The sequence below is a fragment of the Cannabis sativa genome, chromosome 1 (assembly GCF_029168945.1).
Source record: "Cannabis sativa cultivar Pink pepper isolate KNU-18-1 chromosome 1, ASM2916894v1, whole genome shotgun sequence".
NCBI classification, from domain to species: Eukaryota; Viridiplantae; Streptophyta; class Magnoliopsida; order Rosales; family Cannabaceae; genus Cannabis; species Cannabis sativa.
The window spans coordinates 25,393,392-25,414,659 of NC_083601.1; the positions used below are offsets into that span (position 1 = coordinate 25,393,392).

The 21,268-nt window shown below is 29.1% G+C and overlaps 4 protein-coding genes across 4 annotated transcripts; all 4 read left to right on the forward strand.

Moving 5' to 3' along the window:
* Window positions 1-869: 869 nt before the first annotated feature.
* LOC133033499 (uncharacterized) lies at window positions 870-1,802 on the forward strand. The gene is made up of 2 exons (XM_061108291.1): window positions 870-1,009; window positions 1,134-1,802. The coding sequence occupies exons 1-2, from the start codon at window positions 914-916 to the stop codon at window positions 1,800-1,802; spliced, it is 765 nt and encodes a 254-aa protein (XP_060964274.1). The 5' UTR covers window positions 870-913.
* A 67-nt stretch (window positions 1,803-1,869) lies between these two features.
* LOC133029177 (uncharacterized) lies at window positions 1,870-3,650 on the forward strand. Its single transcript, XM_061101672.1, has 2 exons — window positions 1,870-3,249; window positions 3,350-3,650. The coding sequence occupies exon 1, from the start codon at window positions 2,263-2,265 to the stop codon at window positions 3,076-3,078; it is 816 nt and encodes a 271-aa protein (XP_060957655.1). The 5' UTR covers window positions 1,870-2,262; the 3' UTR covers window positions 3,079-3,249; window positions 3,350-3,650.
* On the forward strand, window positions 3,232-5,212 carry LOC133033503 (uncharacterized). The gene is made up of 5 exons (XM_061108293.1): window positions 3,232-3,249; window positions 3,350-3,445; window positions 4,310-4,405; window positions 4,492-4,644; window positions 4,772-5,212. The coding sequence occupies exons 1-5, from the start codon at window positions 3,232-3,234 to the stop codon at window positions 5,027-5,029; spliced, it is 621 nt and encodes a 206-aa protein (XP_060964276.1). The 3' UTR covers window positions 5,030-5,212.
* A 5,448-nt stretch (window positions 5,213-10,660) lies between these two features.
* Window positions 10,661-12,444, forward strand: LOC133033504 (protein FAR-RED IMPAIRED RESPONSE 1-like). The gene is made up of 2 exons (XM_061108296.1): window positions 10,661-12,024; window positions 12,108-12,444. Exons 1-2 carry the CDS (start codon window positions 10,661-10,663, stop codon window positions 12,442-12,444), a joined length of 1,701 nt encoding a protein of 566 aa, XP_060964279.1.
* Window positions 12,445-21,268: the final 8,824 nt, after the last annotated feature.

Below are 21,268 nucleotides of genomic sequence, written 5' to 3' on the forward strand. Positions count from 1 at the left end.
CCGGTTGTGACTATACCGTGCTAACCTGTCAGAACACACCTGAAAAGACAACACAGGTATACTATATAATAATATAGTTCCATTAAGCACGTAATCAAATAAATTTCATCATTTTACCCTTCTCGGGTCATAATTACCAAAATGCCCCTGGCTCACCAACGGGGTCTTTAATATATTAAAATTCATATAAATCACATATATTGAACTATATAATAATATAATTCCTCCATTATACATAATTATCTAGTTAGGGTTTTGCTAATCCATTTCTTAATTCCAGGTATTACAGTTTTGCTAGACTTTTACTTCATTGCTGATAGTATATACCAGTTAAAGCCAATTCATTAGCTAAGTTAGCATTGTACATATCATCTTGAGACTGGTTCTGGATGTAACTCCAGATATCAGTCTCAGCCATTCTGTTAAGACTTAAATCAGGGTCTATTGTCTTGCTATCTACATATTCGTTGTCTTTTTCCTCAGAGGTTTCTCCATTTTGTATGTTGAAACTATTGTCCATAGATGAAACTGTAAGACCATTTACTCCATTAGAACCATTTTCAGAAAAGGGACTCAAGTTGTTTCCATCACTACTATTGTTGCTTCTTGTAAATCCAACTCTTGGAATGGTCTCCATGGGAGTTACAGATTGACCGGCGAGTATCCAAGCTAATAGTATGCAGTCTTTGTATATATAATCGGTGATCATCTGGTCACGGTTTGCAGTTGCACTTCCTACATGGTTTTAATTCAACCAAAAATTAAAGAAAAGGGTTCCTCCCAAATAGAAATAAATAATCCAACATATTTTCTTAAACAGAATAATAAACCAATACAGATCTACAACAATAAGAATGATGGGCTTGAAATCTTTGTTGATATTTAGTTTTATTGATTTAAATGTTTGTTGTAGATGTCATCGGGAAAGCGCAATGTCGATGAAGATGACAAGTCAGTTGCTAAGCGCACAAAGGCCTCCGACAAAGGGAAAAAAGTAGTTACCAATGAGGTAAATTTAACATGTATACGTAAATGTGTGCTGTCACATAATTATTATTATTGTATTGTATTGCTAGATATACTTGATCTATGTGTAAAAGGTATAAATAATTTGATCTTTTACATTATTGCAGGAACAAAGTATAAACAACTCACTTGAACGTGCACTGCAACGTCTACTAGAAAAAAAAGCATCAATAATTGCAGGGAAGATCACTGCAAAAGAAAAGATTAAGGAGCCAATAGTAGAGAGTGACAATGACGAAGATCGTTGTAGGGTCCAATGTAGATGCAGTCCAGAACGATTAAGAGAAATTGTGATCGGTTTGAACGAAGCACAAAAGAAAGTTATTTCAGATATAGGCTTCGGGTCCCTCCTTAATCCTGAAATTCCGTCAGTGCGTAGTTCTCTCATATGGTACTTGTACAACCATATGGATCTTGAAAAATTTGAACTAGTCCAACATGGGGTAATTTATCCTTTCACTATTCAATCGTTTAAGGAAATTATGAAAATCGAAGATGGTGGTGAGGACATCAACTTTGAAGATTATGTTGACATTGACAACAAAGTTCGAAATGAAGTGTGCAACCTCGAAAAATCCATTAAGTGCACTGACTTGGTGGAGCTTATAACCAACTCTGAAGAAGCTGATGTTTTGTTCGTTGCACGTTTTATGTTGGTAGCATTGGGATCCTTCTTGGTTCCCACATCTGGAACGTACGTAAGAAAGGAGTACATAAATGCACTCTTAGATGTTGGGGCGAATAAAGAAGTTGAACTGGGCTTCGTTCATCTTTAAGTTTTTACACGAGAATCTGAAAGCACATCAAAAACGACTCAATCATTCGAAAGATAAGGGCAAGGTTCATTATCTCCCGGGTTGTACTATTTACCTTCAAGTAAGGATTAAACCATCTTTTAATTAATTATGCATCCCTTTCACTGTAGTTTTAATTGCAAATAATTTTTATTTTTTGCAGATATATTATTGGAGCCATATAAAAAGGGAGTTGTACACTTCTCCTCGCCTCGGCCTTCCCATGGCTTACTGGAATGAGGACCGAGTGAAAGGAATATCCTCGTTCATCTCCAAGAGTGGGGGATTTGTGAATGGGAAGGTACATTTTTGGTTTACAACTCTTCAAAGTTACTTGTTATTAGGAATAGGCCAATACAATTTTGTTAATTGCTACTTTTTTTTTTTGTAAAGTGATCTTGAAATTTTTCTCATTTTGGGGCAGATTATTCTACACCCGCCTATGTTCAGGAAGACATATGGCCATACAGAAGACACTTCCATTCCATTATCCAACCAGGGAGGAACCTCATCCTCTACATGCTGCAACTGCATCTTAAGAGATGAAATGAAGGAGAGAGATAAAAAGTTAGACACTACTTGTCAAGAACTACTAAGATTATTTGACTCTTTCAAAGCCGACATCTCTAAGGACATCGGAAAGGGCTTCGTCACTATGAAGCAATCTATCATTGACGAGGTTAAGGAATCTTTTATTCCAGAGCTTCGTGAAGCTATATTACCTGAGGTGAGAAAATCTGTGACAGCCGAGTTGCATCAAACAGTGATGAAAGAGTTGAGGCAGTCCGTGTTAATGGAGTTGAGGCAATCTCTACTAAAAGAACTGATGGAAGTTATTGATAAGGACGGGGAGAGAAATGATGAGGAGGCCGACAAAGAAATGATGGAAGTTAGTGATAAGGACGGGGAGAGAGATGATGAGGAGGCCGACAAAGAAACTAGCTCGATGAGCACTTCAAATGAGGATCAGTTTGAAAATGAAAACACGAGAAATTTGGAGTTTGACAACCCGCCTACCAACAATCAATATGAGGTTGGCCCTGTGGATTTGACAATGGTAGAAGACATCGGTCATGAAGGTCAATGCACCTCGGCCATCAAAGTTCTCCTTGCTTCAAACGCGTATCAAAAGACCGAAAAAAGATTCCACTCAAGCAAGGAATTGTATGTGGACACTTTCCAGTTGAAGGAGCCAGCAAGCGAGATTGAATTTAAGCTGGCAATGTTCGTTTTCGGAAAATTTTTTGATAAAGGGTAAGTCTTTAATTAGTAGATTGGTAGTTGAGTAAGACTGTGTATTAGTATTACCATATATTGTACCTAATTCCATTGTCTCATTGGCAGGTACCCTTTTGTGAAATTTCAAAAACTTGAACTTTTTCGGCAACAACTACTGTGCTTGAAGCCTGGAATGGAAATAACTGATTCAGTAAATGTCTTCATTAATATTTATCTGTTCTAAGCATTATTAGAAGAAGAAAAAAAATACTACGAAGAGATTATGCTTAGTGGCATGTTGATTTGTGCAGGTTATTAGTTGCTACGCACACTTATTGACGCTGAAAGAACGTGAAGCAGCCCCAGATGGAGTACCGAAATATTGGTTTATGCCTTGTCGGGTCTCTGTAAGTCTCATTAGTATTAATATGAGCACGTGTATTTATATTTTCTATTCAAACTGTGTGATTTGTTTTATAAACTTTATTTTATTTATTAGATAAATATTTTTCAAGTTTAACTGTCACATCTACATAGTTCCTTACTCTTTATCCCTTGAATAATATAATAGTAATGATAATAGAGCCAAAACTTTTTCTCCCAAGCTGGGGATCCAACACAACTAATCACTGTATATGCTTAACTTTTGCATCTTATTACATGGTTTTAATTCAACCAAAAATTAAAGAAAAGGGTTCCTCTCAAATAGAAATAAATAATCCAACATATTTTCTTAAACAGAATAATAAACCAATACAGATCTACAACAATAAGAATTATTTAATCTATAGCATCAAATGAATAATTAATTATTACATGTTTTCTCTGTTGATGGTTGTAGTTTTATTCCCAAATATTGGATTGGTTTCAGCTATTGAAGCATGGAAAGAAGTTCAAACTTTCTAGAAATTAAATCCCATAATTTTTACCCTAGTTCCAAGTTTTAATAGAACTCTAGTATGAAACTAAGCTAAGGGGGTTTTGTGTTGTTGATCATTTATGTTTATACAATTCTACATTAGTTTTTATTTATACCCTTTACTTATTTATGTCTAAAACACTTAAGGAATGCTTTTTCCTGTCATTTGTTTTATATACCAAAGTGTTTTATTATTTTTTTACCAAAATATGTTATCTTTTGATATAGAATAAAACAAAAGAAATCTGCTTCTTCTCGGAGTTTTTCACTACTCTGCATTCTAAGCTCTTGAATATTCCATTACTTGATATCTGCATAACAATAATAATGGTTATGATTTTTGTTTAAATAGCATGAAAATCTTGGATTGTCATGCTCTGTTAGCACTTGGGTAAGACAACAAAATTGGAGGGATCTATTTTACGGCAAGTTGGCAAAAACTGAACATGTAATGACCCTTTAGTTTTTTTTAATCATTTAGTTAATTATAATGATGTTATGGTAATAATAAATTTCTGTCCCTTTCATATGTAGATGTGTGTCCCGGTCATATGCAAAACTAAAACTCCCCACTGGTTCATGTGTGACATAGACATGTTGGCGAGTAAGGCATTCATTTGGGACAGCCTGAAAACACCACGCGGGAAGGATCTGAAAGATTTCCGTGTACGAGCTGCTTCTGAAATGGTACTTACTTTCGATTGTTTCATTTCACATTCTAGGTTCCAAGTTTTTTTTAGATGAAAACTAGAATCCAAGTTGAATAACGAAATTATTAAGTAATTTAAAGATCTTCATCTCTTATACCTTGCAGTTAAGAACACTTGATGATCTTCTCCAAGTGGATATGGCTCTGGAATTAGGAGAGAAATTTAACTTTGCATCACTTCCCCTAGATTACGCAAGACGAGTGCCGCAGCAAGATAATAGGGTAGATTGTGGAGTACATGTAATGAAATTCATGGAACATTTCTTCAATAGAGGCAATGTTGCTGAAATTGATGTTGAGGTATTTTTTCAAGTACAAGTGATTGAAATTAGACTTAAATTGAAAATTTCATATAGTGAATAAGCAATAATTAACTAATATTTGTTTTGTCTTCTTTCAGCATGTAACCAGTCAAGACAGGTATTTATTTTCTTTTTCTTTTTTTTAGAAATCTCTTTGCATGCATTTACATTATTCATATTAATGATTATTATTTCTTATAAATGGTTTGAAATACACCCATGGTATTTGGTGTAGCTTGGTAAACTTTCCAATTTTATGATAGTGACCATTTTTTTTTTTTTATTTTGTAATATATTTTAATTTCTTTCAAACCAAGAAATCAATTTTTGCATGCATATTATTGTTTATTTGTGTATAAAGTAAAAAAAGAGATATATAATACATAAAGTTGCAGGATATATTTGCTAAAATGAGAATGTGGTACCATTGGATAAGACTAAACACTTATCATTGTTTTGCTCAATGACAAGTCTTTTTCCAATGCTCAAAGTTTGACCAATACATTGATATATTTATAATAACATTGTCTCCAACTAAGAGCCAACGTCCTCTTGTTTTTTTTATTTATATTTTAATTTTCTTATTGTGTTTAAAGTAATATTATATCAGATAATTTAATATTTGCTAAGATGTATACTATATTTATTTAATAATATCTATATTACTTATTCATAGTATATATTCACTCCCTCACGTCAGTATATTTATGTATTAAAAGTATGTGATGCATGTTCAAAAAAAAAAAAAACAAGTATGTGATGCATGACTCAATGTTTGCTATGTATGACAAATTTATTAGAGGAGATAGAGGGATGCCCATGTTAAGAATTTAATTCTTTGTCCAAGACCCAAGGGTTTACCAAAACAATAAATTATATAAAGTGATTTTGTTTCTGCAAAGAATATGACCGTTTTTATTTTATTTTTTATTTATATTTTAATGTCATTTAAAGGCTATTCAATTCATGCATGTCACTTTGTTCTTATTGTGTTCAAAGTAAAGCAAAAAGTTATATAGTACATAAAGTTATAGGTTATATTAGCTAAAATGAGAATATATAGTACTCTTGATAAGACCACATATTGTTTCAAAAAAAAAAAAATAAGACCACACACTAATGATCCATTAGGTGAAACGTACTAACCTAATAATAATAATAATAATAATAATAATAATAATAATAATGATAATAATAATAATAATAATAATAATAATTTATGACATTTTTTTTAACCAACAACATAACACATTAATATTATAATAGGGATCCATGATATTAATTATACATTACAACATATTAACTCAAACTACTGATTACATAAGTTTAATAAAAAAATACTAATATCATGGATTAGTTATACATTTTAAATAGTACAATAATTTTATTAGTTCAACACAAATTTCTTAAGTAACTTGAGTCCATTTTTATATATATTATTTATTGTATTTTAATTTTTTTATTGTGTTTAAAGTAAAGCAAAGTACCTACTAATATGTAGTACTATTGATGAAGACTACACATTTACTATTGATGAAGACTACACATTTATTGTTGTGATAAGACTACACATTTGTTCTCTTCAATGACAAACTTAAAATTAATAATCTATTAATTTTGTTTCTTCATTTGTTTTGTCTTTTATTACTTTTCATTTGTTTTGTCTTTTATTACTTTGCATGGTTTGAAGTACACGCATGGTTTTATTATTGTTTTTGTAAGTTTTCTTATTTTGTGTTAGTGATAAATACAAGCTTTTGTCCAGAGGTAACATATACAATAACTATATAATATGACCTATTTTTTTTTTTTTTTTGCTAGATCACCATTATTATATTATAATTTATTTGTATTTTAATCACTTCATGCATGTAATTTTATTTTTATTCCTTTTAAAATTAGGAAAAGGAAGAATAGTACATAAAGTTGTAGGTTGAATTTGCTAAATAAAGATATAAAACTATTGGGTATTAAGGGTTTTTCTTGAAATCACAATGGGTCTTCCATTGTCTATACAATTGTTTTGCTCGACAATTGAGAGTGACATTGTGTGTGTGTATATAAATATAGATATTTATCATTTGTAATTGCCTCACCACTAAATCAAATTTATAAGCCCATAACTACAGCATTTGTTTTATCACCAAAAAATGACTAAGACCAAATCCATTTCCAAAAACCTATTCCCTACCACTAACTCTTGTTACGGCTCAGCTAAGAATTACAGCCCGGACGCCCATGTATGTCCAATGAACTTAGGGACTCCTTCATCAATTTGCAAGAAATCTCCTCCATCTTCCTCTCGGTCAAGGAGATACCGGTCTCAGGCGATAGAACCTTGCTCCAATTGTGTCATGTTGCAGAGCACTCTTAACTCAGTGAATGCTTCAAAAAACAAATGTGCTGACCTGTTAGATGAGGCTCGAAAGAGGATTATCGAGCTTGCTTCGACCATGTACCCACAAAACAAGCTCCAGGGTCAAGGAAGTGACCAAGTGAAGACGGTGGAAGCATTTTTGGAAGCTGCCAATGACTACCTCAGAGGTGAAGCGAGAGTCCCTGAGGCGATTCATCTCGATTGAGGTCTTGGGAACACGCCTTTTGTGCACCATTCACTGGCCCCATCCTCTCCAAACCTATGAATGGTCTTACATTTCTCCAAATTATGTTATGATATTTTGTTGTGTTTTCTTATTATGGTATGCTTTATATTGTTTTTCTAAGAGTATGTTGTGTTTTAGTTTGTGTTCACGTGTTTATTAGTAACTTTAGTTAGTATTGAGTCATGTCCTCCACAGTACTCTTAAAAGCATGCATGCATGCATGTTGTAAAAGTGTATTCTCTATCCCTAGTATCATGTAATCTCTTTTTTTATTAATATTATTAATGATGATCTTATATATATATATATATATATATATATCTAAGTGCAATTTAAAACTTTAGAGATTAATCTATCAATTATGTTGAAGAAATGTACTGTGCTCTTTCTTTTTTAAATCACTATGCTTTTGAACTACTGTATTATTATCTTTTCTTCAATATACTTTTTTTATTTTTTTTAAAAAAAAGTAATATTACACATCAGATCATTTAATTTGGAGACTATATAGACTATATTTATCCAGTAATATCTATATTACTTATTCATGGTGTATATTCACTCTCTAACGTGAGTATATTACTTTTGCATGAAAAATATGTGAGATTACACTATATACATTCATGGGTATGGAAAATAACATTATTTCTGATTCGAAAGGGAAAAGGGAAAATGACATTATTATTATTATTATTATTATTATTATTATTATTATTATTATTATTATTATTATTATTATTATTATTTTGGAAGGGAATTAATACAATGACGTACGGGACTAAATCATCTTTATCTGGAGATTTCTTATGTGGTAATAAAATCTGGGCGATCATAAAAAATATATGCTCTCAAAATGAAAAAAGAGAAGAAAATTAAACATTAATTATTCATGTGATTAATTGTGTTGTTTCCAAAAAAAAAAAAAAAAAAAAAAAAAAAAAAAACCTATAATACTAAAAAAAAATTGACAACATCACAAGATTAAAAAATTTACATTATTTATCTAATTACCATAACAATATTTATTTATCTAAAATCTTTATGACTAATAAGATATGATACTATGTTTGAGTTCACTAAAGACTATTACAAAACTATGTTTGATTTATGGTAAACATAGATGTTGCTTTAAAAGAAAACAATAAATCTTGATATTGGGCCTAGATACATAGTTAGATTATGACCCAAAATAGGCCAAGCAATTGACTTTTTTTTTTTTTTTGATTTAATCGTTTATATATTACAACATGTTTTAACTGGGACTCGAACCCAAGACCTCCAACATTCACACACCCACCTATGGCCACTTGAGCTAGCCTCAAGTGGTTAAGCCAAGCAATTGACTAGCCTATATACATTTATATTTAACTACAGCCTATATATTAAATTAAATTCTTGTGTTAGTTTCATAAATAACTACACCAACCACACCACCTACAAGTGTACAAATATGAGGACCTCACAATGGCAAAATTAAACAACTAAAAGTAAGTACTTATAAAAAGTTATTGATCTCACTCTCATTCAACTTCTTTCTATAGTGTCATTTGGTAGAGTTTTGGTGGATGAATCAATCTCACTCTCACTCACTTGGATAGTCTTGTAAGTCTCCTATTACAATTATAAAGGTATGTCTTATTAACACAATATCTTATTTTGACAGCATGTGCTTATCTTTTACTTACCATATAAATAGAGTCTAATATTGAGTCATGGATTCAAAGCATGTTCATTCTATGGTTATTACATATGATACAATAACATAGATAAGTATATATTATCCAAGAGACAATCTTCATAACAAAAAAAGTGATTGTGTTGTTTCTAAAAAAAAAAAAAAAACTATAATACTAAAAAAAAATGATAACATCACAAGATTAAAAGATTGCATTATTTATCTAATTTATGAAAATAGATAGAATATTTACTGATGAATATTTAATTACCGTCACAATAGTTGAACGTGTTAACTAATATAAATTTATTTTTCATAAAATCTTTATGACCAATAAGATGTGATACTATGTTTGAGTTCACTAGAGACTATTACAAAACCATGTTTCATTTATGTAAACATAGATGTTGCTGTAAAAGAGAACAATAAATCTTGGTATTGGGCCTTGATATTGGGCCTTGAAAACAATAAATCTTTTACTTACCACATAAATGGAGTCCAACTATATTGAGTCATGGATTCAAAGCATGTTCATTCTATGGTTATTACATAATATATATTTTTATAAATGTAGGATTTTTTTTTAGGTAAGAGCATTACTTTTGTTTATTTTTTTTTTGTACATATGAGAGTATTTTTTTAATATTTCAATTGGTTAATTAATGAAAGTGCATGAAATTACAATAGAACGTATATGAAAATAGTATGTTTTTTTAGGTAAATTTGTTCTTCACTGTTTGCAATACCATTGACTATGAGAGTTAGTACAACAATAAAGATTACTGTTAGTAGTCAAAACAGAAAAGCTTAAATTATGTGTCAAATATTTAAGGAAAGTCATCAACTTCATTAACTTTAATATGTAAGTTAATGTGTTTTCATCATACACTTGAATGACTAATATTCATTTTATTGAATTATTAGGAAAAGTATGACGGACGTAGATATTGCCTCCAACTCTCACTGGCAAGAAATTTTGGACACACTTCAACTATCCAAATCGATTGCGAGAAATACATACTCATGATATTGAAGGGAAAGAGATGGTAAGTCTAAAAATGTGGGAGGCATTCTATTATACTTATGCAAGATGGAAAGGTTTCGGTCCTAGAATTGACGATACAAAATCCAGGAAAAGTGATGGAGAAATATACATTCGACGATGGGTTTGTAACAAAGAAGGTTTTCGGAAGGAGAAATTTTTGAACATGCCAGACAGGAAGAAGCGACCAAAAGAAATAACACGTTGTGGGTGTCAAGCTGCGTTACGAATCCTTCGGTTACAAAAAACAAATCTTTGGCGGTGTCAAGAATTTGTACCATTTCATAATCATGATTTGGTAATACCATCACAAATACAATTCACTCGGGCAAACCGCGAGGTTCTGAAGCGATAGTCGCACAAGTAATTAGCATGAATAGATGTGGTATCAAAACTTCTTCCGTTGTAGCACATATTGCCCTACAATCTGGAGGGTATGACAATCTTCCTTTCCAACTAAGAGATATGTACAACAAAGTGGCTAGTTTAAGAAAGCAAGAGAACATATCAAGTGATGCAGAAGGTACATTGGGTTTCTTAGACGGCTTATCATCAATGGATCCTGAATTTTACGTCGAGTACAAGATTGATGACGAAAATCGATTAGCATTCCTTTTTTGGGCTAATGGTATGAGTAGAAGAGACTACATGTTATTCGGGGAAGCTATTGCTTTTGATACAACATACCGCACCAATAAGTATAATAAGCCATTGACTGTAGTTGTTGGCGTCAATCACCATTTTGAAACTTGTGTGTTCGGTTGCGCAGTTTTACTTGATGAGACGGAAGACGCTTATATTTGGTTCTTGAGGGTGTTCCTTGATTTCATGGGCAACAAAAACCCAAAAGTAGTCCTCACTGATAATGATGAAAGGATGGGATTCGCAATCAGACATTTGTTACGAGACTCTACCCATCGACTTTGTGCATGGCATCTAGGGAACAATGCCACAAAGAATATTAAGATTCCAGATTTCAACAAAGGCTTCTTTGACTTAATATACAACTACTACACAGTGGAAGAGTTTGAAGAAAAATGGGCCGCTTTGTTGGCACAGTTCGGCCTTGAAGAAAATTCTTGGTGTCGTACTAAATACAACACACGTGGTCAATGGGCAGAGACGTTCTTAAGAGGGGTTTTCTATGGAGGCATGCAAACAACCCAAAGATGTGAGTCTATGAACAATGTACTCAAGAGATTCTTACTTGCTAATTACAGTTTACGAGAGTTTGTTTCACAAATTACCCATGCTATTGGCACAATGCGCCATAATGAAGCCGCTAAAGATTTCAAAAGCATGCATACCGTCCCTCATATTCCCGCTGGTAAGACGATTTCTTGCAAACATATTACAAACAAAGCCGCCGCAATTTTCACCAGAAACATATATTATAAAGTAAAAGAACAGATTGAGGAACAGCAACCCTATTCAATTTCTCATCGGGAAGATCAAGGGGATTCATACCTCTTCTCTTTAGCTAGATTCCAATACGGTACGATAAGACACCGAGTCTTATATAACAAAGAGAAGAATGAGTTAAATTGTTCGTGTTTGTTGTTTGAGTCCGATGGTATTCCGTGCAAGCATATATGGTGTGTAATGAAAAGTCTTGACATTCGAGTTATACCAGAATCCTTAATATTAACTCGTTGGCGAAAGGATGTCAAGACTTCTTCCTCTACACAAGTTGGTGAACACTCATCCGAGCATCAAAAGATGACCCAATTGTCAAGGTAAATTAAAATTAAATTAGCAAATAAAATTCTTTTATTCTTATTCTATTAGTGTTTTAATTATGATTCATATGATTGTTCAGGTTTGGAGCGCTCAATGCTTATTCAAACTCAATGAATTTCTTTGCATCACACTCAGAAGCAACATTCCAAATGGCAAAGATGGAGTTGGAAAAACTTAATACCATCTTTAGGGCGTCTTACGAGGAGGGACAGAATAGCCAAAACTCACAACCAACCACAACATATCATGATAATCCAAACATAATCCAAGATCCTGTAAGAGTGAGGACGAAGGGCATGGCCTCAACGAATTCTAGAAAAGGAACAAATGATGGAGTACAAGGAGGTAGGCAATGCACACTTTGTGGAGGTCGAGATCATAATAAACGAACTTGTATGAGAAGGACAGGGGTCTAAAACTCATACAAGACCATGATCATCTTCCACCCATGCATGTTGAATACATTCCACGTTCAAAAAGACTAGTCCCCATTCTTAAGCCTTCAATGAAACATCTAATTCTTATTTTATATTGTTATTGTCATTTAATTATGTGAGACCATTAGTTGTCATTTCACCAACTTATATGTAAGACTACTTCAATTCAACATATATGTCATGATATTGTGGCTTTATTATAGTGAATAGTTTGAGATAGCTAGATTACTTATGCATAAAACCTAATGTTAAATTACACGTGTTTATCATACCCATTTAATTATGAATGAAGTATAAAATTGAATAAATCATACCATTAACGTTATAGTTTAGTTTATGACATATATTTTCCATATATATATTTTAGCAATAGTTTTATTAGTTTTAGTTATATTTAAAAAAAATAATTTTAGAGAAACTAAAGAAAATATTGTAACTAAGTATAATTAAAAAAATAAAAAATTTATTAAGTTTAATTATTTTAAATTTTTAATAATATGCCAATTAATATTATTCTTTTTTCAAAAAAAAAAAGAAATCACCCAGTTTAATTACCATATTACTTGTACTTCTAAAGAAAATTCTAATAAACTAATATTTTTTATACATGGTCTATATTTACCCAGTAACATCTATATTATTTAAGTGTGGTTGATATTCACTCAAAAACATAATAGATTACTTATGCATGAAAACTTAATGTGAAATTACACTTATATCCCTACCTAGCACATATAAAATATTTGTGTCAACTCAACAGGTTAGTATAACCGGTTATATTAGGTTAATATTGTCCTTTATCTATTATTTATTGACTTAAAATAATAGTTGTCAGAAAAAGAAAAAAATTAAAGGAACACATGTCACTTTTTTAGATTGTACTATGTTTGTTCATATAATATATATATTATTTTTGTGAGTCACTAGTCACGCAATTAATACAATGCGTGACCACATCCAAAGCCTATATATATATATCTTTATATATACTAGCAAAAAGTTACGTGCGAGGCACGTATACTAAATTTTATGCTAGTCTTTTTCTACGTTATTAAAAAGTGATACAATTAAAAATTAAAAAAAAAATATTATTAGTTATTAGGTTCAATATCATTACCCTGTGTTCATTTTTAAGGAAAAAAAAATATTTATGAAATAATAATTTGTTGCAACGCGAGTACAGGCAAAATTCAGAAAATATAGCATTTATTAGTACAGTATTGACAATTTCAACAGTAAATTAACTGATTGTATACTTTTTTGTCTGCTAACATTAAGCTTTTGATATTTGAGTGGTGAACTCTTATTCCGCTTTTCAAATTTTTTTAACACTCTCATTTTATTCTTCCAACTTTCTGTAGTTGGAGTGATGTCCTTAATTGTTGTATATAGTGTAGTCATTTATTCACCTATTTTCAAATAAAACAATAGATATACAAAATAAAATTAAATATAACTAAGCTCATATTAAAATCAATCTCACCTTTCAATATAGTAAAAGGTTTTTAAATTGATTCATTCTCACTTAATAATAATTGTGACAGACCTAACGAATAATAATATTATGAATAATAATATTATGTTCCCTAATAACAAAATAGGAATCCACCAAACAACATTATGAAAATTTATTCCAGGTATAATTATATAAATCTATTACTTATTGAAGTCTATAAGAAACTCTAAAAAGCTCACAATACGAAATTTCACATCAAAAATCTAAAAATGATCAACTATGTAGCAGGAATAATAATACAATAACCATAATTGCCTAGTCATATACAGTCTTAAAACTTAAAAGAGTGGCATTATTCATTCAAGTTTCGACTAAGTGTTTCTGAGTTTGAGTTATAATATTGTGTCATGTGTTTATGTCCAAATATTATGTGTCTCTAACTAATGTAGTGAAGAAGATTGAAGTTTTGATTCTCAATAAATAGAATGAATATAAGTGTATACTTTGTAGTAAGTCATTATTGTATCATTTTTAAGTTAATGTGTCAACTTGAAAATAATTCATTTAATAAACAGAATGGAGTCAATCTAAAAATATTTTTCTACCTTAATAAGTAGAGCTATAGAAAACAAACTCAGTAACTTTTTGAGTGTTGAAAAATTGTAAATGGTTATAAATTCAGAGTAAGTAAGTTGTGTGTGGCAACTGGTTAAAGAAGCCAAAATTGAGGTTTATGATTAGAAAGTAGAAGCACCGCTAGAACTTTCCTTTGTTTGAAGTAATAGTATAATAACTAATATATTTTATTACATATTAATAATTAATTCAAGATAAACTTTTCAAAGTATTTTTAAAACATCGTGGGATATATAAATGCAATACTTTTGCATCTTTAGCAATATATATATACAATATATAAATAGTAGTAAATTCTTATTTAATTTTTAATTGTATCATGGTATAAAATTTAATATATAGCTTTTTACTTACCATGCATGGTCGACACCTCAATTGAATAGAGTCCTATTCAATTAGTTTCTGTTTTTCGTGTCTTGATTTCAGATTTTAAGAAATTATTATTTTTCTTTGGACCTTGACCACTTAATCTATGATCGTATAGTTTTAGAATAAAATTCTTATATGATCGTAGATGTATATTTATGGTATTGTTTATTAATAATTAAGATATCAAATTAAATATTTTAAACCATGAATTTCTCATAAACTATTTTATTTTTATTAATAAATCATTTTATTTTTAATATAAATATACATCTACGATCATAAACTATATTCGGTTCCCTACTCATCCTTTCAACCTCAATTATCTCTTTGTGATTTACAACTAATTTTGTCATTTTTTTTCACCTACAAAATTAAATTTATTTAAAAATCCACCCCATATATATCTATTATCAAACTATACATATATACAAAGGCTTGATTAGTTTAAAATTCAAAAAAGTTTTATGTTTCTGAAAATTTAAAAGATGAGTCCACACGAAAATTTTTGATTGGTTGGTAGTTTTAAAAAATCTGTTTGGTTTGGTTTTTACTTTTTAATTTTTAAAATTGTATTTTCAAAATTAATAAACTATTTTATTTTTATTAACAAATCATTTTATTTTTAATATAAATAAAAAGTCACCCATGAATTTCTCCTGTTATATATGCACACTTTATATAGAATATAAATAATTATATAATATTCTTCGCTTTTATTTATTTATATATATCACAATTGGTATTTTTTTTTTCCTCTCTCAATGCGATTCTTTGAGTGTGTTTACTGAGAATATTTAATGCTTAATAATCTATTCTCATTCTTTCTTAGTTTACTATGATTTTGAACTACATTTGTGTTTTTACCACTTTTTCTGTTCATTGTGATTTTGAACCACACTGAATTATTCTAAATAATATAAATAAAATGGATGATTATTTTATATATATATTTTTAATTTCTAGAGTTATAGTTGTAATTATATATAAAGTTGAAATATACTAAATATCAATTCAAATATTAATAGGATTTGTTTTATTATTATTTTATTATATATATAAATAATATTTTATTATTTTACCCATAAATTTCTCATAAACCAAGAATTTTAGTTATATAGGCACACTTTATATAGAATAGATATATAATAAAACGAGAACAGTTCTCCCCTGATCTTTGCAGACTATATATACAGGGTGGAGGATTTTTATGATAGTGATTTATTTGGTTTGTTATTGCATTTTATTTAAATATACATGCTTATATATAATAGTTTATAATGTTTTATACTTATGATCATGAGTCTAAAAGGCGCATATAGTCGTACACATTACAATTGTCACCCAATACATTTCTTCATTAATGTAGTTCTTAGTTCTTAACTCATCATATAAAAAAAGGTTTATTGGTCTTTTATAAGACCATTAATGGGACACTAAAATACTAAATATAGTATAATTTTACACTATATATATATATGGGTAACTATTCAATGGTTACATTTTTATTGTACCCATATGGTTACATTTTTCTCTAACCTGTAATAGCAGGTTACTAATAGGTAGACTTTCCTTTTTTAGATTTAATTAATTATAATTAAATATTTTCTTAAAATAATTAATTAAATAGACATTCCTTTTTTAGAATTATTTAATTATAATTAACTATTTTCTTAAAATAATTATTTAAATATTTATCAAGACCTCTTTTAGCAATTAATATTTATATTTAAATCCTTACTTGAATTATTTTAATAATTAAGCCATTTAATTATAATATTTATAATAAAATTTATTTATTTATTTTTTTTACAAAAATTAAACTTCTTTTGACACAAATTAAAATTCTCTTCTTATAATAAATTTTCAAATAATTAATTATTTTTAAATGATATTTAATTATTTTGTTACAATTATATGAACTAAGTATGAGACCTCAAGCTAATCAATCGATAACAAGTGCAGCCATTTATTTTTCTAAAAAATCCTTCAACTTATTTCATTTTTTACTTTTTTAAATATTTAAATAAAAAAATTAAATAATCAAGTGTAATAATTTAAAATTAAGATTACAAGTATAATAAAATTTAAATTATGAAATTACATTTATATAATTTTAAATTATAAAAAGTTTTCCTATAAAATTTTAAATAATTTAAGTATAAAAAAATAAATTGCTAAAAGATCCTTATATAGTAATAAATTGCAAAAAATTAATTAATAATTATAATAATTAATTAAATTTTAAAATATAATTAATCTTAATTAAAGTTTTATAAGGAAATAAATGATTAGGTTACTTTCAGGTTACAAGTTATTTATTATTTATTTTTATTTAATTTCCAAATTAATCACAACCATTTAATAGTAATCCAATGGCTTAAAAAAATGTAACCATGATGGTTACAATAAAAATGTAACCATTGAAACCTCTTCCATATATATATATATATATTTTTTTTTTAATGAAAGTTTCACACTATATTTACTCCAATAGATACTAAACTTATTCTCATAAATGGCTTTGTCTACAGTGTCCCACTAAATTTAGTGGGACACTGTAGACCACACTATTTTTTTTTAAAAAAAAATTAATAATTAAATATTAAATAATACTTTGAAGAATAAAAAAAGTAAATAGTTATATATATTTAGTATTAAAATATTCTTATTATATTAATAAAATAATAAAATAATAAAGAATATAAAATTTGGTATAATTTTTAGTGTTGTGGTTGGAATTAAAAAAAAAATAGTGTTAAAATAATAGTTTTTTGGTATTGATTTAATACCAAATTTAAGTTTCTCCATTAAAGATTCGCTAAGGTCATCTCCAATGGGACACTAAAACACTAAATATAGTGTAGTTTCACACTATATTTACTCCAATGGGACACTAAATCTATCCTCATAAATGGTTTTGTCTACAGTGTCCCACCAAATTTAATGGAACACTGTAGACTACACTATTTTTTTAAAAAAAAATTGATAATTAAATAATACTTTAAAGAAGAAAAAATAAATAATGATATATATTTAGTATTACAATATTCTTATTATATTAATAAAATAATAAAACAATAAAGAATATAAAATTTGATGTAATTTTTAGTGTTGTGCTTGGAATTGAAAAAAAAAATAGTATTGAAATAGTAGGTTTTTGGTGTTGATTTAACATCAAATTTGAGTTTTCTCACTGGAGATGCTTTAAGAAGCTAGCTGCTGTTATAAAATGTCACCTGACTTCTTTTACTATAGTTAGTCATGACTTTTATGAATTCTTTCAGCCAAAAAAATGACTTATGAATAACATTTTGTTTTATTACTAGGTGTACGTGTAACGTGATCCCACATGAAACTTACAAAAATACTAAGTTTTGGTCTTGGCCAATTTTTTTTTCTTTTATACTATAAACACAAAAAAAAAGAGGCATCTATCTTCCAAACTCACAGACAGAACCACCATAAAAATATCAAAATAATCGGAAAACAATCATTAATTCAAGTGAGATTGAGAAAAAAACAGTGAAATCGACGTCAAATAAATAATCATGGCAAAACAACTGTAAAACAACACTAAAACAAATCAAACAAAAAAAAGGAAAACATGATTAAAAAAATCTAAAAAATGTTCTGCACACAGCCTTAATATCCAATATTAATGCAATAGCAATTATATTTGCAAGCCCAATCTTAAAAAATCAGAACAAAAAAACTACTAAAACAACACAAAAATAAATGTAAAACAATAAGCAGATATAACCACTTAGAAAAACATAAAAGAACCGCACACCTCAAAACTTTTTTTCTAGTGAGCTCGTCAAATGTATTTTTAGGAAAACCAAAATAAAAAAATAACCACAAAATAACCATAGAGAAGGAAGAAGAAATGTATTTTATAGCTTCCATCTTCCACACCCACGGATGAAACCACCACAGTACCACGAGAACACTCAGAAAATAATCATTAATTCCAGCAAGATGGAACAAGAATAGTGAAATCGACGTTAAAAATATAAATTATGGAAAACAACCGTAAAACAAAACTAAAACAAATCAAAAAGAAAATAAAAGAATAAACGCAGTATACTGCAGTATAAAACTTATAAAAGTACACAGTAAAAAAAAGTAAAAAATACCGTCTGACAGTATTTTTGTAAGAAATAACAAAAGTTAGTATACCATGTAAATTTTCCCATCATGACTACTTTAGGTGCGAAGTGGTATTAAGCCTTTCGGCTAAGGTCATGGGTCTGCATCAAACCATGGGCCTGGTGTAGCCCAACAAATAAATAGGGAAAAGATTTAGAGGAAATTAGACTACAAACTTTTTTTAACTCGATGCTTTTAATTTTTACCTTCATTTTCAAAATTTATTATGTTTACCTCTTCTTTTAATTATTTTATCAATTTTACCCTAATTACTTCACGATAGTTTTCACTCTTCTCTAATCAAATTTTACTCTAATTTTCCCACAAACTTACACATCCATCTACAAAGAACACAAATTTATTATATTTGAAATTATGTCTTAGTTATGTAAGTGTGTGAGGATAATTTGGGTACAATACTCATAAAAAGAGGTATATTATTTAATTAAATTTTATTTAAAGGTAATTTTAATTAATGTATAAAAAAAAGGTATTCTTAAACTTCTCCCAAAGATTTAAGGGTTTTTACACTACATATTAAAATTTCTAATTTTTTTTACTTTTTTACGGTGAAGCGGAATTTTTTTCAAAAATACTATTTTTTTTTTTAAAAAAAAAACCGTGTAATGTTTATACTGTGTACTGTGTTAAGTTTTCACTGTTGTTTCACGGTTGGTTTTTAGTTGTTCCACTATTATTCTGTTTTGTTGTTTTACGATTGTTTTATAAAAAAATAGTATTTTTATAAAAAATTCTGTGTGACAGTAAAATTGTAAATTTTTGTCCGAAATTTAATATTTTTATAAAAACCCAAAAAAAAAATGCTCATTGATTAAAAAAAAAATGAAATTGTATTAAATTATCCTTCTGAATAATAAAATAAAATTTGACTTTCATTTATTTTTCTTAGAAATAAATTGGACTTTGTTTTTGTAGTCTATAATAACTACATATATCAGATATAATTTGAAAGAAGGGTTATTTGCGGCAAAACCCCCTAAAGTAGGGAGGTTTTTGCAACTAACCCCCAATTTTAAATTTTTTGCGGTAAAACTCTCTAAACTCAAGTTATGTTAGCACTTAGCCCTTTCCGTCCATTTTTAGCTGTTAAGTGTCAGGTTGGAATGTCCACGCGTACATAGTGTACACGTGGCACAATTTTATTGGTCCACGTAAATAAATATTAAAAAAAAAATAAAAAAATTAATTATTTTAAAAATAAAAAATAAAAAAAATTATTTTTCTTTAAAAAAATTAAAAATTAAAAATTAAAAAGTACTTTAGAAAATAAATAATAAAAATAAAAATTACAAAAATAAAAAAATTATATATATTTTTTTTCATTTTCCCTTTTTTTTTTCTTCTTCTTCTTCTACCTTTTTTTTTCTCTGTAAACCGAGAGCCATCATCACCATACCAACACCCACATCACTCACCACCATAACCCCATTTCTTCCCCATACTCTCTCACTTAAGAGTAGGTATGAACATTCATTTAACCTAAAGACTAAAACCCCCAAAAATGAATATAATCACATTTGGAAAAAATTAAAAACCTATAGTCGTTCAAATGGGAATCGTGAATGATTCAAACGGCAAGATCCAATGCCCAGATCTCTTCGCACAACACCACCACCACCTCCTTCCCAGACCTCCCTCGAACATACAACGTTGATTCTCCCATTCTAGATCTCTCTCACTCCTCATCTTCTTAGTGGGCGTCGAGGACAACGAGATCTAAGCTCCCCTCTGTCAAGATCATCTTTGGCACTGTATGTCGACGGAGGAACTCGCAACTGCAGGAGGTTGGGACGACGAAGCTTCGAATCGACGAGCTTGAGGATGAGATAGTTGTCTGGAGTTAGGCTTCTCGGTTGAGGAGGTTGGGACGACGAAGCTTCGAATCAACTGCACTGTATTTTTTTTTTCATTTCATTTGTATTTTTGTTTGCTTTTGATGGGTTTTAGTTTGATTTTGTTGGAATTGAATTTGATTTGGATTTTATTTTGATTTTGTTGGATTAAGAACTAAAAGATAAGTTTTGATATTGGTGGTGGTGGTTTCGGTATTTGTGGATGGTGGTGGGCTTGGTGGTGTTGATAGATTGAAGAAAAAGAAGAAGAACGAAGAAGAAGAAGGTTGAATTAGGGAATTAGGGTTTATTTTATTTTTATTTTTTTAAAATAATTTTT